The following is a 16,993-nucleotide window of genomic DNA, read 5'->3' as shown; positions in this document are numbered from 1 at the left end:
GCCCCATTGAATTGTCTTGGCATCTTTGTCAAAAATTATTTGACCATATATGTAAGGATTTATTTCTGTGTTCTCTACTTATCTTCCATTGGTTCATGTGTCTGTCTTTACACCAGTACCACACTGTTTTGATTATTGTAACTTTGTGGTAAGTTTTGAGATCAGGAAGCATGGGTTTTCCAGGTTTGTTCTTCTTTTTTGAGATTGTTTTGTGTATTTTGGATCCCTTGAGAGTCTGTATAAGTTTTAGGATGGGTTTTTCTACTGCTGCAGAAAAAAATCATTACAGTTTTGTAGGGATTGTATTTTACCTGTAAATCACTTTAGGAAGTATTCATATCTGCACAATATTAAATCCTCCAATCCATGAACATAAGATGTTTTTCCATTTATATATATCTTTCCTTCAGCAATGTTTTGTAGCTTTAAAATTTTTCCATTTATGCATTTTCCATATCCTTAAGTAAATTCTTTGCTAACATAATTTTTGGTAGTTGCATAGCATCTCATCAAACAGATGTTCTATAATTTACCTAATTAATGCCCTGTTTGGGGCATTTCATTTGTATCTAATTTTTGTATTATAAACAGTGGTTTCATAAAATGCCACTGTACATAATATTTGCATGTACCTTTAGATATTTCCTTGGACAAATTCTTAGAGATTGAAGTATTAGTTTAAAAAGTGAAAATTCAGAGGGGTTTTTTTTGGGGGGGAGGATGAGGTGTCTTTTTATAGTGGTAAAAAATGTATAACATGAAATTTGTCTTCTTAAACATTTTTAACCACATAGTATAGCAGAGTTAACCCTATGAATGTTATTGTGCAATAGAAATCTAGGTGTTTTTCACCTTGCAGAACTGAAAGGAAGTTTTTAAATATTCATCAATACTGGCTTTTAAAAGACAGTACAATAGTTTTAATTTTTCCTTTCTACTTCTTTGTAGTTTCCACATTTTCTATTGAGTTAAAATTTGTATTATTTATTTTTTTTAAATCTTTTTAGGGCCTCATTTGCAGCATATGGAAGTTTGCAGGCTAAGGGCCAAATCAGGTCTGCAGCTTCCAGCCTATGCCACAGCCACAGCAATACCAGATCCAAGCTGCATCTGCGACCTGCACCACAGCTTGTGCTAATGCCAAGTCCTTAACCCACTGAGCAAGGGAACCCACATCCTCATGGATACCAGTCAGGTTCTTAACCTACTGAGCCACAAAGGGAACTCCTAGAGCTAGAATTTTTAAAAGAAAGAATGTGAATGGGGCTTATTAAACTTATGTGTGTGTCAAAATTATTCAGGGCAAACAATTTTTCAGTATTCAACTTAAGTAGCAAGAATCCAAACTAAGTGTAACAAGGTGTATCAAGCTGAGGACGAGCTCCCTCTAAAGCAGTGCAGGATTGATTTGGCTCTCCCAGGGACCATTTAGCAATGTCTGGAAACATGTTTGGTTGTTACAACCCTGAGTGTAATGCTCATAGGACCTAGAGGGTTGAGATCAGGGATGCTGCCCAATATCCTCAAATACACAGGACAGAGCCCCACAAATGAGAATTTTTTGACCCCAAATGTCAAAATAGTGTGAGGCTGAGAAAGACTGTTCTAAAGAGTAGAGCACCCCAAGCTGCTGGCGGAGGCAGGTAGGGGCAGGGGATGGGTAGAAGGCGGTTGGAAGGAGGAAAGAAGACCCCAGCCTGGGGAACCACAGCATTAACTAGAGAGCAACTGGGCTGGCCTGGGGGCTGGGGGAAGAAGAGAAGGCAGAATCCTTGCAAGATGGTGGATTTTAAATGTTGTATTTGTATGTTAAACTTGAATTTATCGCAGCTAGAATTAAGCTTAGCACACAGTTTCGAAATAATTGGTTAAGTTAAAAGTTATGGTGTGGGAGTTCCCATGGGAGTGAAGAGGAAACAAATCCGACTAGGAACCATGAGGTTGAGGGTTTAATCCCCGGCCTTGGTCAGTGGGTTAAGGATCCAGTGTTGCCATGAGCTGCGGTGTAGGGTGCAGATGCAGCTTAGATCCCCTGTTGCTGTGGTTGTGATGTAGGCCGGCAGCTACAGCTCAGGTTAGACCCCTAGCCTGGGAACCTTCATATGCCTCGCGTAAGGCCCTAAAAAGACAAAAAACAAAACAAAAACAAAAAGTTACGGGTGTGAGTTATAATAACCACCAGTCACCTCGGGAACTCCACAGTTGAGAATGTGCTGGGCTGTGGGGTGGGAGGCAGTGGCTGAGTCTGGAGGTGTCCCTGGTCCGCCCGGTCCCCAGGGAGCAGAGCGGAGCCAGGTGCCTACACGGGGCTTCCTCGGGGTCCAGCCCCCTTCACGTTTCCTCAGGTGGCGTATCTGCTGCACCCCCTCATCTGCGGCGAGGATGGGTTCTTTCGGGAAAATTCCATCCTCCACGCCTGTGGAGGAGGCAGCCGATCCCAGGTCCCACTTTCTCACACGGAGGAAATCAACGTTCCCTCCTCTAAACGCCTCCTGCCGAAGCCCGTCCTGACCTCAGACTTGGTCACTATCCCGCCTTGTTCCTCCAAAAGGTCATTTTGAAATTGAGACAGGTTTAAAAATATTGAATTACAATTATTAGCTCGCTTAAGCGCTTTTGCTCGCTTCCAGTCTCCTGAATAGGCTTCATTTAAAGGCTCCAGAGGCACCAAGGGACAGTTTTACGCGGGTCATCAGTTCGAAAGCTCTGGAGAGTCTAAGAGCAAACATACAATACGTCCCCCACCCCCACCCCCACCCCCGCCGTCATTATATAGAAAAGAGAGAGAGAGGAAATCCTCCGCCCCTGGGGGCCCCTTTTGTGTTGTTCTTGCCTACGCAGCAGCCGGCCTGCTATATAGACCGTGCCGGCCCCACCGCCTGGAGCTCCATCACCGGGTCGAGCAGCCATGGGGAAGGTGAGCCCGGCGCCCGGCGGGGGGTGGCCCGCAGGCCGGGCTGGAGGCCAGGCCTCTGAGCCCTCTGCTTCCCTTCCTCGCAGATCACCTTCTACGAGGACCGGGGCTTCCAGGGCCGCCACTACGAGTGCAGCAGCGACCACCCCAACCTGCAGCCCTACTTCAGCCGCTGCAACTCCATCCGCGTGGACAGCGGCTGCTGGATGCTCTACGAGCAGCCCAACTTCTCCGGCTGCCAGTACTTCCTGCGGCGCGGCGACTACCCCGACTACCAGCAGTGGATGGGCCTCAGCGACTCGATCCGCTCCTGCCGCCTCATCCCCCACGTGAGTCCAGTCCCCTGGGCCCGCTGTGCCCTCGGGTTACTCAGGTGCTCCGGGCGCAGTGGTCATATGGGAGGGCGGTGGTCCACTGGAAAAAGTGCTGCACAGTATTGGAGTCTATGCCACAGGTGATGAATAAGCCACAGCTTAGCTCCTCACACTCAGGTGGCCTTGGGCTAGTTACCAGGGTGATTTCTTCTTTCCTTCCTCATCTGTGAAATGGAGCTAATAAGGGAAGCTAACTGGTAGGGATCACCCCAGCACATGGCAAACCTGCAGCCCCCCTCCTTCAAATAGTAACTATTATGAACATCAAGGCCTACTGTTTGGTTGCCCCCCACCCCCGCTTTTTTAGGGTCACATCTTCTGCATAGGGAGGTTCCCAGGCTAGGGGTCCAGTTGGAGGTACCGCCGCTGGCCTAGGCCACAGCAAGTTCAGATCCAAGTTCAGTCTGTGACCTACACCACAGCTCAAGGCAATACTGGATCCCCAACCTGCTGAGCGAGGCCAGGGATTGAACCCACCTCCTCATGGATACCAGTGGATTTGTTTCTGCTGCGCCAGAGCAGGAACTCCAAGGTCTGTGTTTTGATTAGGCAAAACAAATAACCAACAATATGATTCCAGTAGCTTCTACAAAGCCTGCTGCTACCCAAACAAAACTTGGGTGGCAGGTCCACAGAGTCCTGTGGAAAATGTACCACTTTGGGGAAGTTTGGAACCTCCTCAGAGGGTTTAATGCCTTGATAGACCCAAACTGGTTTTAGGAGCCTGGAAATCTGGGCTCACACTTTCCAGTCGTGACTCTTCTAATTATAGACCAAAAGCTCTAGTCATTAGTGTCTAATAAAAAAAGAAAAGACTTACAATGGCCGCTCCAGATGTGTCAGGCTGTTGTGAAGATCAAATGAGATAACACACGTTAACTCTTTTGTAAACCATGGAAGATACCTTATTAGCATTTTTTTAAACCTCAGAATGGATTGCCTATGAGAACCTTTCCCCGTGCGGATTTAATGGTGGAAGAAAGAAGACACTGAGACAGTGGGTACCTGCTGGGAAGGAACAAGCAGATAAAACAAGTGCTCAAGAAGAGACAGACAGGATTTGCTTAGGACAAAGATTTTATATTCCCTTGATTCTGTGCAGGCTTCCTTCATGATCTTGAATTTCCATTTTTGTGTACTACCTAAATCGAATTCTCAGGAGCATATATTCAAGCTGAAGACTGAACCTAACTCCTTTATATACACTCTTGCTTTTTAGGATTTTAGAGCAGCAGGGCTGAAAGCAGAGAGGAAGGGATTAGGGATCACCTGGGCTGGACTCTTCCTGACTTGCCACCAATCTGTGACCTCTTGTGAGGGAAAAGCAATTTGACTTCTTTTCCCCCAGCTTTTTCTAATGCTATTATGATTATATATCTGTATGATTAATATAGATATATATTAATGTTACTCAAGTGTGGTACTAAGTAGGTACTAAATAAGGTTCATGTGGGTTGTGGCCCTAGAGACTCAATGGAGCACCCTGCATATCTTGATCTACGTGAATGATACCCTCTTCAGTTTTGCAGTGTACAAACTACTCAACTGTACACCAACTGTACCCAACTGTTGCCTTGATGTTGGCTGTCTTTTTAATTTGTCAGCTTTGATATAGAAAAGAGAAAGAAATACCCATTCCCCATGGGTGTGCATGACTGGCTGCTAAAGCCTAGGTTTTCTGACTCTTCCCCTTCGGCTGATGGCTGAACCCACAGACCAGCACCCACCGGCTGAGGGTCTACGAGCGAGAGGACTACAGAGGCCAGATGGTGGAGATCTCAGAGGACTGCTCCTCACTCCATGACCGCTTCCACTTCAGTGAGATCCACTCCTTCCATGTCCTGGAGGGCTGGTGGGTCCTCTATGAGATGCCCAACTACCGGGGGCGGCAGTACCTGCTGCGGCCGGGGGACTACAGGCGCTACCACGACTGGGGGGCTCTGGATGCCCGAGTGGGCTCCTTAAGGAGGGCCGTGGATTTCTATTGAAATGTTTTTACTCTACCCTTTTCTCCATCTGGAAGCTAATAAAATATTTCCTGTGTGTTTCATGCAGCCATGTAGCCCTCTTTTCCTTTCAGACTCCTCGAAAGGGCTCAGCAAAAATAAAGCTGGGAATAATGTGGACTTTCTTACACACATCCCTGGAAAGGGTGGTATGCAGTAGCAGGTAAGAGGACAGGCTCTGGAGCCAGAGTGCCTGGGTCCAAACAGGAGCTGTAGGCAATGGGGCAAGTTAGCACTCTTAGCATTTTTGGGTCTCAGTTTTCTAATAATATGAAGGTGGGGGTAATAATACTTTTCACGTCACAGGAATTTGATATAGATTAATTGAGTTAATAGTCATAATTCTCTTAGGCATGAAGTATCTGCTATATAATAAATAAGTACTTATAAGAGTTTCTTAGTTATTACTGAGTGTTTGGACCTTATACAATAGTGTTTAAAGCATCAACAATGGATTAAGGATCAGCTGTGACAGAATCATCTGAGACACTAAAGGTAGAGTCCTAGACCCCGCCCCACAGGTGATTCTTATGCAAATGAAATTTAAGAACCTTAGTTCTAAATCTAGTTTCTTGTAGTGCAGAATTACATCCAGAAAGACTGAACCCACCTCCCTTTTTGACACTGGGCTCTGTACTAGGAAACAATAATGACTAGGAACTGGGTCGTTGTCCCCAAGAGCTCCCAGTCTAGTGGGAGAGCAGAATTATCCAAAAGCATTTTTGAAATAATTGTCTCAGAGGCCTGGCAGATACATGTATGTCTACAAGGCTGTGGGGTATTGAGGAAGAAGCCCAAGACACTTGTCAGAGTACTTGAGAAGCTCCTACGGCAGCTTCATCCATCACTAGCAAAGACGTTGAATTGCCACCACTTTGATGCCAGGTATCAAAGATTCTGCTTTGAAATTCTTCCGGTAAAATTTCTAACAGAATGCTAGGGAAAAGAAGTTGAAACAGAATCGTCATACCAACATGACCGATATAGCAGAAGGGTTTGAACTCTGAAATGTGACGGCAATTAGACTGCCTGAGTTTGAATCTCAAGTGTATCTTGTGCGATCAAGAGTCTCAGGTCAGGGTCCTCCAGACCAAGGATTCAGGAAAAGGTGATTTATGGGGAAATAGCCCCAGGAGGAAAAGTGAGGGAGTTAGGAAAGCAAGAGAAGGAAGAAAAAGCCAACTCAGCGGGATCCTTTGGAGAGCCCTGGAGCATGGAGCCTCCCTCCAAGTTTCTCCAGCCTGGAGGCTGAGGATCTGGAGGACCCACCTTTGCCATTGGTCATGGGGGAAGGGAGACCCAAAACTCCCAGAGCCTTTGGACTCTCCTTACGTGTGAGTGAGGGGCAGCCTTCGGAAGATTCCAGGGCGAGCATTAGCAGCGAAGCCTGCAGAAGCTGGGAGTGAGTACGTTGATCTGTCTTCACCAGAACCACTCTGGCCCTTCTGAGCGCTGAACCCAGCATTTGCACTGTGTCTTGGCCCAGAGCTATGTCTTCTTCTTTCATCTCTGAGCCTCCGACAGATCCATTTTTAACTGAGGAAACTTTGAATTCATGACTAAGATAGATTCCACATCCTTGTTCAAATATTTCCCTTGCTTCACCTTCAAGCTCACCACCAATTTGCTTAGGATTTCTCAACCAACTCTTTTTTTATCGCCTTCACATTTTTTCTTACCATTGTATATACATGGTTTTTTAAATGGATGACTCTCTCTTAGAAGAAAGGGACAGCTATGCCGCACCTTGTTGGCTGCCTTCCACTATTCCTCTATTCCTCTCTCGGTGTCTATAGACACATACGCTTATCCTCAGCCCACTGGTCTTAAAATGTCTCAGATCAATCTAGCTGTGTTTAGAGATTATGAAAATAAAGTCTGGAACATCTCATGGTACCAGGAAATAAGAAAATACTAAAAAAAAAAAAAAAAGAAAAATTAAAAAGAGAGACTCAGGGACCAATCCTCGTGTAACAAAAGCTGGAACTGTTGCAACAGCTCCAGCCCAGCTTGTCCTGGGCTAGCGAGGTTTCATTGTAACTGCTACCTCCCAGGAAGCTTTTTAATACTGTGACATGGTGACTAGCCACTTCCTCATTGCAGCTATCAGTTTTAATATCCGTTGGCTCGGAAGCAAACCCCCAAATTCCCTAAGAGGTATAATACACATTATAATTTTAGAGATAAGACCTAATTGGCACTGTTCAGATGATTCTCTGCTGAGGCCTTCTGATAGGAAAATACTGAAATTCTTTGCACATCTGGAATACAGATCCAGACAGGGAAAGCGGACTTGTTGGCACCGTGTAATATAACTCACACTTCAGTGAACAGGGATCAAGCAGCTGCTGAAAGGACAACAGGGTTGGAAGCCTGTCCTGCTGCTTTGAGATGTTTCTTTCTGCCATGAGGCCAATAATAACTGACAGCATTTATAGTGTTTCCAGTGCGGCAGGCACAGTGCCAATCACGTCACATCCCTTTGCTTGTTCCAATCTTTTTACAACAACCCTGTGAGTTAGGTCCTGGCCGTATCTGCATTTAACAAGGATACAAGTTCAGAACAGTTAAATGATTAATCCAGTGCCATATACAGATAGAAAGAGCAGAGCCCGAATTTAAAACCAGGTTTCTCTGACTCCGGAATGCTGGCATTTCGCCACTAGGTTATACAGCCTCCCTGCAGGAGGACATACTTTGAAAAAGGAAGATTGGAGAGTACCCGTTGTGGCTCAGCGGGTTAAGAACCTGTTATAGTGTCCTTGAGGATGTGGGGTTTGACCCCCGTCCTCACTCAGTGGGTTAAGGATCTAGCATTGCTGCAAGCTGCATTGTAGGTCACAGAAGGCTCGGAACTGGTGTTGCGGTGGCTGTGGCATAGGCTGGCAGCTGTAGCTCCGAATCGACCCCTAGCCTTGGAACCTCCATATACTGTGGGTGTGACCCTAAAAAGAAAAAAAGCAGAAGAAAAAGGAAGCTTGGGGGGTGGGAGGTCAGAAACATGTACAGTGCAATGGACCCTCAGCATCTGAAGGGGATGGGTTATAGGAGCCCCCAGGGGACCAAAATGCCCAGATGCTCAGATCCCTCCTATAAAATGGCTAGTACAGTTGGCCGTTTGCATTGGTGGGTTTGGCATCCGTAGATTCAATCAACTGCGGGTTGAAACTGGATGCCCCGATGGTGCAAAACCCACCAATGCAGATGGCCAACTGTTTATTGAAAAAAATCAAGGTCGTAGTGGACTTGAACACTTCACATCTGTGTTGGTCAAGGGTCAACTGTATACTAGTTCCCGGACATGCCATTTCTAGCAATAATTTACCTGAAGGTCAAAATCTCGTCCCAAATGAGAACTTAAGAGGCAGGTGGGGAGGCAGGAAAAGCACCCCACCTAGAGGATTGGAAATAGGGGAAAGAAGGATCTTTGAAATTCAAAAGCAAGAGATGTGTGGGAGTAGTTCAGGCCTGTAACACTCATGAAACGAGATTGGATGTTGTCATTTTATTTATTTTTTTGGCTGTGCCTGTGGCATGTAGAAGTTCCTGGGCTAGGGATCAAACCTGTGCCACAGCAGCAACCCAAGCCACAGGAGTAACGACACCAGATCCTTGGCCTTGAGTCGCCAGCGAGCTCCAGGATGTTGTCATTTTAGAAAAGGTCCATCGTTTTAGACAGGGTCACCAGCAAGATCATAAAGGACAGTGTGACTGTGGGGTCCCTGCTTCCAAGGGACATTCTTGCAATGCATTTGTAGACCTCAACCTATAGTGGTGTGCCCTCTGTGACAAGCCTATCTTCATCTGGGGAGACATGGGTTTGATAAACCACCACGGATCTAGGGCAGGATATCATAACTCACTGTCAGGCTCCTCCCAAAAGATGGCTTGGGAGTTCCTGTGGTGGCAGAACGGTAGCCATGAGAATGTGGGTTCAATGCCCAGCCCCACTCAGTGGGTTAAGGATCCAGTGTTGCCAGGAGCTGTGGTGTAGTTCGCAGATGCCGCACGGATCTCACATTGCTGTGGCTGTGGCGTAGGCTGGCAGCTTGTAGCTCCAATTCAGTTCCTAGCCTGGGAACTCCCATGTGCCTTGGGTGCAGCCCTAAAAAGACAAAAAATTAAAAAATTAAGAAGATGCTTTGTACAAGTTAAACAAGGGAAGAGAATGAAAGCATGGAAAGTGCAGCAATATCCCGGGATGTTGACTTCTCTGTCAGGAAACATTAACTCTGCTTTGCAGGAGGGAGGTCACGATGGCAGACTGGAAGGACATGGAGCTCATCTCCTCCCATAAACACACCAAAAAACATCTATCGGTGGAACCATCCCCCGAACGCCTAAGGATGCTTTCCAGCATTCCTGTGGGGGAGCAGAGGAAACTTGTCCCTCTGGGCTTCTGATCAGAAAGGAAAAGTTAGTGCAGGATGGTGCTTGGATCAAGCATCCTATTGGTAAAGAGGGCTTTGGGGCACTTTACCGCTTTAGAAGAAGGGACGGGACTGGCTCAAGTCTGGGAGGGTGGCCACAGACCCCTCTGTAATATGGAGACAGAGAGTCTCCCTGATGAACTTTTTTTAAAAAAGAAAAAAAGTTCATCAGTCCAGAACTGAAAACCCATACGGGTAGAATGTGTTTATTATTCATTCTCTTAAGTTGGAAACAAGAGGGATTTTTTTGGTTTCTTTTTTTTTTTTTTTTTTTTTAATAGATGGGCAGGTTTACTAAGATAGTTACATGAAGGACTAGGTACTCAAAAGCTACCTTTAGAAGACAGAAAATAGAGTTCCTGTTGTGGCTCAGTGGTAATGAACCTGACTAGTATCCGTGAGGACGCAGGTTCGATCCCTGGCCTCGCTCAGTGGGTTAAGCATCTGGCATTGCTGTGAGCTATGGTGTAAGCCAGAAGCTGCAGCTCTGATTCAATGTCTAGCCTGGGAACCTCCATATGCCACAGGTGCAGTCATAAAAAGACAAGAACAAAAAAGAAAATGAAATTGAAAATATCAACTTGGAAGTGGAGGCTCAGAAGACACAGGGAGAGAGCTGAGACTCTGGAAGGCAGCCTGAGAGCTCTGGCTGGAGGTGGCACATCGCTAGAACAGGAGCAGAGAAGTGCTCCCCACTCCAAGAGAGGCTTTATTGCCTTCACCCCAAGTTCCAGAGAGAAGCACAGGTCCTCACTGGTGCTCAAGGAAACCAGACAAGCGATGGAGGCAGACCTTTCCTAGCAGTGCCTGATGCTATGTCAATAAAAGGGATGATGGGGAATTCCTTCTGTAGCACAATAGGATCCTCAGGGTCTCTGCAGCATCCAGGCACAGGTTCCATCCCCGGCCAGCACAGTGGGTGCAGTGGGTTAAAGGATCTTGCATTGCTGCAGCTACAGTGTAGGTAGCAACTGCAGCTCAGATCTGATCCCTGAAACTCTATATACTGTGGGGTGGCAAGAAAGAAAGAGACAGAGAGAGAGAGAGGAAGAAAGAAGGAAGGAAGGAAAGAAAGAGAGAGAGAAAGAAAGAAAGAAAGAGAAAAAGAAAGAAAGAAAGAAAGAAAGAAAGAAAAGAAAGAAAGAAAGAAAGAAAGAAAGAAAGAAAGAAAGAAAGAAAGAAAGAAAGAAAGAAAGAAAGAAAGAAAGAAAGAAAGAAAGAAAGAAAGAAAGAAAGAAAAGAAAGGATGGATGATGGGAGCCTTGAAGATGGACACTGAGAACTCAGCCAGGTGCCAGGAACCCACACCCTCACGTCTGCTGCTCCAATCTGGGCTTCTGTCCCAATGGGCAGCTCAGACAAGAAGTGAGGGCAGCTAAGCAAAATGTAACTCTCATTACAGGGATGGGCAGCTTGTGAGCAGAGGTAGCCTGAGGTCCGTTGGAAATCTGGGATTTAGTTCATGGCTATTGCTCCTGAGAACACTGGCTGGAACACACATTGGCTCCTGAGTAATCAAGCTTCCTAACTTCTCAGTTTGCCAGCTTCCTTGTTGGCTTAACGATTAGAAGGGCAGTGCCTGCAGGTGAGAGGTATTGCTGACACCTGTTTTGGGAAAATTGACTGGGAAGGATACTGAGAAGGCTTAAGTTGATGTGGGATTGGACACAGGTTGAGACCTGCTATGCTGGCCTCACAGTCATTCAATCGATGGTTCAACATAGGTTCATTGGGGAGTTCCCATGTGACGCGGCGGAAACGAACCCCACTGGGATCCATGAGGATGCCGGTTCAATCCCTGGCCTAGCTCAGTGGATCAGGGATCCAGCATTGTCATGAGCTGTAGTGTAGGTCACAGATGTGGCTCAGATCCCCTGCTGCTGTGACTGCGGTGTAGGCTGTCAGCTGCAGCTCCAATTCCACCCCCAGCCTGGGAACTTCCCTATGCCACAGGAGTGGCCCTTAAAAGCAAAGCAAAACAACAACAACAAAAAAAATTAATTAAAAAAACACAGGTCATTGAGCCCTGTTATGTCCTGGGTACCACTGCTGCTGAGTTAAGCAGAGGAATTTCAGAGATGGCAAGACAGTCACTGCATCGAGGAGATGGGGGAGGTACTAAATCGATGAGTCCCCGCTCTGTGCCAATCACTGCTTCAGGTTCTGGGGAAGCGGAGGAGGGAGGGCAGGGCTTTTCCCCTTGAGGAGCTCAGAGTCTAGCAGGTGAGCCAGACCCACAGTTAATTCTACGATGTAAAATGTGGTTAACTGGGTAGGAGCTAAAGAACTGTGAGGGCTTCAGAGGCGCAGAGCAAGGATGTGCATTCTTCCTGGGTAAGTAAGGAGAATTCTGGCAGAGGATCCTCTGTTCCCAAGGAGACGACATTGAAGATGGATTTTAAAGGATGAGTAAGAATTTACCCAATGGGAAAGAGCAGCCAGACATGGATCACACAAGACCAGCCTGTGAAAGGTGTGAACACATGAGGGGCATGGTACGTCCAGCAGAGAGGGAGGAGCCCAGCCCGGCTGGAGCTCAGAATTTAAGTTGTGGGTGGAGACAAAGGCCAGAGAAGAGCCTAGAAGGGGGATACGGAGCAGGGTGCAACGGAGGGCTTTCGGGTAACTGGAGAACCTGGAAGGCATTCAGCCGACTTAATGCAGTTGGACCTGTGTTTCCTTAAAGACAAAGGACAGGCAATTGGGAGGAGGGGGTGGAAGCTGTGAAAGGCTGGGAGCCCCAAGCATTTATGGAGAACTGGCCCTGCCCCAGCAAAAGGGCAGCCGGACATCACCCCGCCTCCCCCCTGGGAAAGGAGGGGTCGGGGGAGGGGCAGATCGTCCAGCTTTTCATGAAACTCTAGAACTGTGCTTTCCAGTGTTAACTATCCACTTACCACCCTGATTTGTAATACTGGCTTAAACTCTTCAAAAATCATCAGTAGGGCAAGCAAAACACCCTCAGTTAAATTTCTGCACATAAAAACAAAACAGAGATTGGCAATGCAGACAGGAAAGTTTGGTATGAAACCCTGGAGTCAGACAGCCCCGAGTTTGAATTCGGATTTTCTCGCTAAGCAACCAGCAGGCCAGGGGTAAGTTATTTAGCCTCTCTGAGCCTCATCACACAAGTTGGTTGGTGGGGTTGTTGTGAGGGATAAATTAAACAATGCATGTTAAGGAGTTCCCTCAAGGCTCAGAGGATTAAGAACCCAGTGTTGTCAGTGCTATAACTCTGGTTACAGCTGTGGTGCAGGTTCCATCCCTGGCCTGGATGCTTCCTCTTGAGGCCATTCCAGCTAATAATAATAATGATGATAGGAGTTCCCGTCATGGCGCAGTGGTTAACGAATCTGATTAGGAACCATGAGGTTGTGGGTTCGATCCCTGGCCTTGCTCAGTGGGTTAGGGATCCGGCGTTGCCATGTGGTGTGGGTCGCAGATGCGGCTCGGATCCTACGTTGCTGTGGCTCTGGTGTAGGCCGGTGGCTACAGCTCCGATTGGACCCCTAGCCTGGGAACCTCCATATGCTGCGGGAGCGGCCCTAGAAAAGGCAAAAAGACAAATGATAATAATAATAATGAAAGTAATAATGTGTGTTAGCACAGGACTGGGTGTATAATAAGTGCTCAATACAGGTAAGCTTCTATTGGTGAATCTATTCTATTATCATTATTGTATATTTTATTATTGTGTCGTCATTGCAATAGTCACATTTTCATAAGTTGAGTTTCTTTAAAATTCAGAGCATCACAAATAACCACTACTACAATCTTAACAAAAATTAACTCGTATCTTCCTAGTTTTGATTCCCAGAGTAGTAAGTAAGAAAAAAATTTAACCAGTATTATTTATCCTCCCTTTGGAAAACAAACCAGAAAATATGGACCTGAAATTCATCAAGTTTTGTAGACATTTAAAAAACCTAAACTTAGGGAGTTCCTGTTGTGTCACAGCAGAAATGAATCCAACTAGGAACCATGAGGTTGTGGGTTTGATCCCTTGCCTCACTCAGTGGGTTAAGGATCCTGCTTTGCCTGGAGCTGTGGTGTAGGTTGCAGATGAGGCTTGGATCTGGCCTTGCTGTGGCTGTGGCGTAGGACGGCAGCTGTAGCTCTGATTTGACCCCTAGCCTGGGAACCTCCATATGCCATGGGTACTGCCCTCAAAAGAAAAAAAAAATTTTTTTTAATTAATTAAAATAAATAATAAATAAAAATTAAATAAAAATAAAAAACTAAACTTGAAATGAGAGAAGGTGACTGTTTAAAGAAGCCCGTATGAACAAATATATCACTTGCTAAAGATGTGTTCAGTGACTTACACTTAATCCCCCAAGTGTTCTGGATTCAATTTGGCTCAGAGAGAGTTCAGTAGAAGATTAGCAGCAGCTGTTATGTCTGACCAATACTTAGGTTTTATTTCTGTCTTCTAGCAAAACAGGAAAAGAAAGATCAGTCTACAGAAGATCAGAATGCAGATAACTTTGAACTGAGGTCACTTATATTGTATTGGGCAGGACTTTTCCAGTTGCAAGTGACTACAAACTAACTCACAGAGGCTTAAAAAAAAAAAAGAAGGTGTGTGTGCACAGGATCTACAAGCCTCAGGCATGGCTGGATCCAGGGGTTCAAATTAGATCACATGAGTGATTCTTTGTAGCCTTCTCTCTTTCTCAGCTCTGTTTTCCTCTGTATTGGCTTTGCTCTCAATGAGCTCTTTTTTTTTAGAACTAATTTATTTTTTTAATTGAAGTATGGTTGATTTACTATAATTTGTTAGATGTACAGCAAAGTGATTCAGTTATATATATATATATATATATATATTATTTTTCAGATTCTTTTCCTATATAGGTTATTACAAAATATAGTTCCCTATGCTATATAGTAAGTCTTTTTATATATAGAAGTATGTATATGTTACTCCCAAATTCCTAATCTATCCCTCCCCCCCCCACCTTTCCCCTTTGGTAACCACAAGTTTTGTTTTCTATGTCTGTGGTTCTATTTTATTTTGTAAATAATTTCATTTCTATCATTTTTTAGATTCCCCATGTAAGTGATCTCATATGATATTTGTCTTTGATTTACTTCACTTAATATAATAGTCTTTAGGTCCATCCATGATGTTGCAAATGGCATTATTTCATTTTTATGACTGAGTAATATTCCATTGCATACACACACACACACACACACCCCATATCTTTTTTTAGACATTCATCTGTTGGTGGACATTTAGGTTGCTTCCAAGTCTTGGCTGCTATAAATAGTGCTGCTGTGAACATTGCGGCACATGAATCTTTCCAAAGTATGGTTTTTTCAGGATGTATGCCTGAGAATGAGATTGCTGGATCATATGGTAGTTCCATATTTACTTTTTAAAAAACCCCCATACTGTTCTATAGTGGCCGTACCAATTTACATTCCCACCAACAGTATAGGAGGGTTCTCTTTTCACTACACCCTCTCCAACTGTTATTGTTTGTAGACTTTTTAATGATAGTTTTCTGACTGGTGTGAGGTGATACCCCATTTTAATCTTGATTTGCATTTCTCTAATAATTAGTGATGTTGAGCATCTTTTCATATACTTTTTGGCTGCCTGTCTTCTTTGGAGAAATGTCTGCTTAGATCTGACTATTTTTTAATTGGGTTGTTTGTTTTTTGGATGTTGACCTGCATAAGTTGTTGGTGTATTTTGGAGATTAAGCCCTTGTCGGTCGCATCAGTTGCAAAGATTTTCTCCCATTCTGTAGGTTGTCTTTTTGTTTTGTTTACGGTTTCCTTTGCTGTGCTACCTCATTTTGAAAACCAGATTTAGAACTCCTATAAATTTCTCTCTTTTTTTCTTTTAGGGCTGCACCTGTGGCATATGGGGGTTCCTAGGCTAGGGGTCTAATTGGAGCTACAGCTGCCAGCCTATGCCAGAGCCACAGCAACACCAGATCCGAGCCACGCCTGTGACCTACACCACAGCTCCCAGCAAAGCAGGACCCTTAATCCACTGAGTGAGGCTAGAGATCGAACCCACAACCTCATGGCTCCTAGTTGGATTTGTTTCCACTGCATCATGATGGGAACTCCAGAACTTCTCCAAATTTCTTAAACCAAGACTTTGTAAAGCTCTCACTTATAGCTAACAGTAGGATGCGCAGTAAGAAAAGGTTTGCATTTGAAGTCAAAAACTTTGAATTCAAGTTTCCAGTGGACTTCTTTTTTGGTCTCATATATGCTTTATTTTCATTTTTATTGAGATATAATTGACATAGAATATTATGTTAGTTTCAAGTGCACAACATAATGATTTGATATTTGTCTATTTTGTGACATGATCACCACAACAAACCTAGGTAACATCCGTCACCACAGAGAGTTACCAAGTTTTTTTTATTGTCAGGAAAACTTCTTAGGTCTACTCTCTTAACTTTCAAATACACAATAGGTGTTATTAACTATTCAGTGTCCTTCATATTCCCATCCAGTGTGCCTTTTGTTAGTTACATGGCTTTCTGTTTCCTTTTCTCTCAAACACCTTTAAGAATTCCTGCCCTATCTAGCTCCCTAGATTTTTGTGAGAAGCAAATATGATAATGTTCAGGAAGCCAATATTTAAACTATCAAGTGTTCTACTTTATTGTAAGACAGACACATGAAGTTATTCGATAATGAAACTGCCGCCTGCAGAGCCATTCAACTTCAAACACATTCCTGGCCTCTCCCCCACCTGGGCAGCTATTCATATTTGAATATTTTAATAAACGTGGATAGAAGTTCATAGAAAGCTTCGACTGCCTTCCTTAGAGAGAAACAAAGTCTTATTTTCTCTTTTATGATCAGTTATGAATTATTTAGTAGATTTTTATTCTTTCTTTGTGATTAATCTATTTTACCTTCAGATTATGAAAGTGTTTCTCCAGACAGTACTTGCTGCATTTGTATGTCAATTCTGCCTGCCATTTACTCCATCTTGGATCCTTTTTCACTTCCTGCCCTTATGGCCAACACTCAGCTTCCCAGGACCCATCTCACCCTCCATCCACCCTCAAGGAGATGAGACACACATGCACTCACACGGCAGCACACAGATCAAAAAACAGGAAGAAATTTAGAAAAAGATAAAATTCAAGGGACTTAGAGAAAGGTGTGGATATTAGCCCAAGGATTTGGACTTGGACAGAAATTGCCACAAAGGTTGGAATAAAATGAATTGAGGGGAGAAGGAGAGGGTTCTGAGTCATTGCTTAAAATGTCTGGATTTCATTT

At 44.6% G+C, this 16,993-nt stretch overlaps 1 protein-coding gene across 1 annotated transcript; it reads left to right on the top strand.

Moving 5' to 3' along the window:
* The first annotated feature begins 2,908 nt into the window (after nucleotides 1-2,908).
* LOC100154892 (gamma-crystallin F) lies at nucleotides 2,909-5,336 on the top strand. The gene is made up of 3 exons (XM_001928752.6): nucleotides 2,909-2,917; nucleotides 3,001-3,243; nucleotides 5,004-5,336. The coding sequence occupies exons 1-3, from the start codon at nucleotides 2,909-2,911 to the stop codon at nucleotides 5,274-5,276; spliced, it is 525 nt and encodes a 174-aa protein (XP_001928787.2). The 3' UTR covers nucleotides 5,277-5,336.
* Nucleotides 5,337-16,993: the final 11,657 nt, after the last annotated feature.

This window comes from Sus scrofa, chromosome 15 (genome assembly GCF_054392235.1).
Source record: "Sus scrofa isolate SSC_HxYL_T2T_F1_AM1 chromosome 15, Sscrofa_HxYL_maternal_Yorkshire_Landrace_v2.0, whole genome shotgun sequence".
NCBI classification, from domain to species: Eukaryota; Metazoa; Chordata; class Mammalia; order Artiodactyla; family Suidae; genus Sus; species Sus scrofa.
Note: the sequence above shows the minus strand (reverse complement) of the source record. Positions and strands in the feature narration are given on the sequence as shown.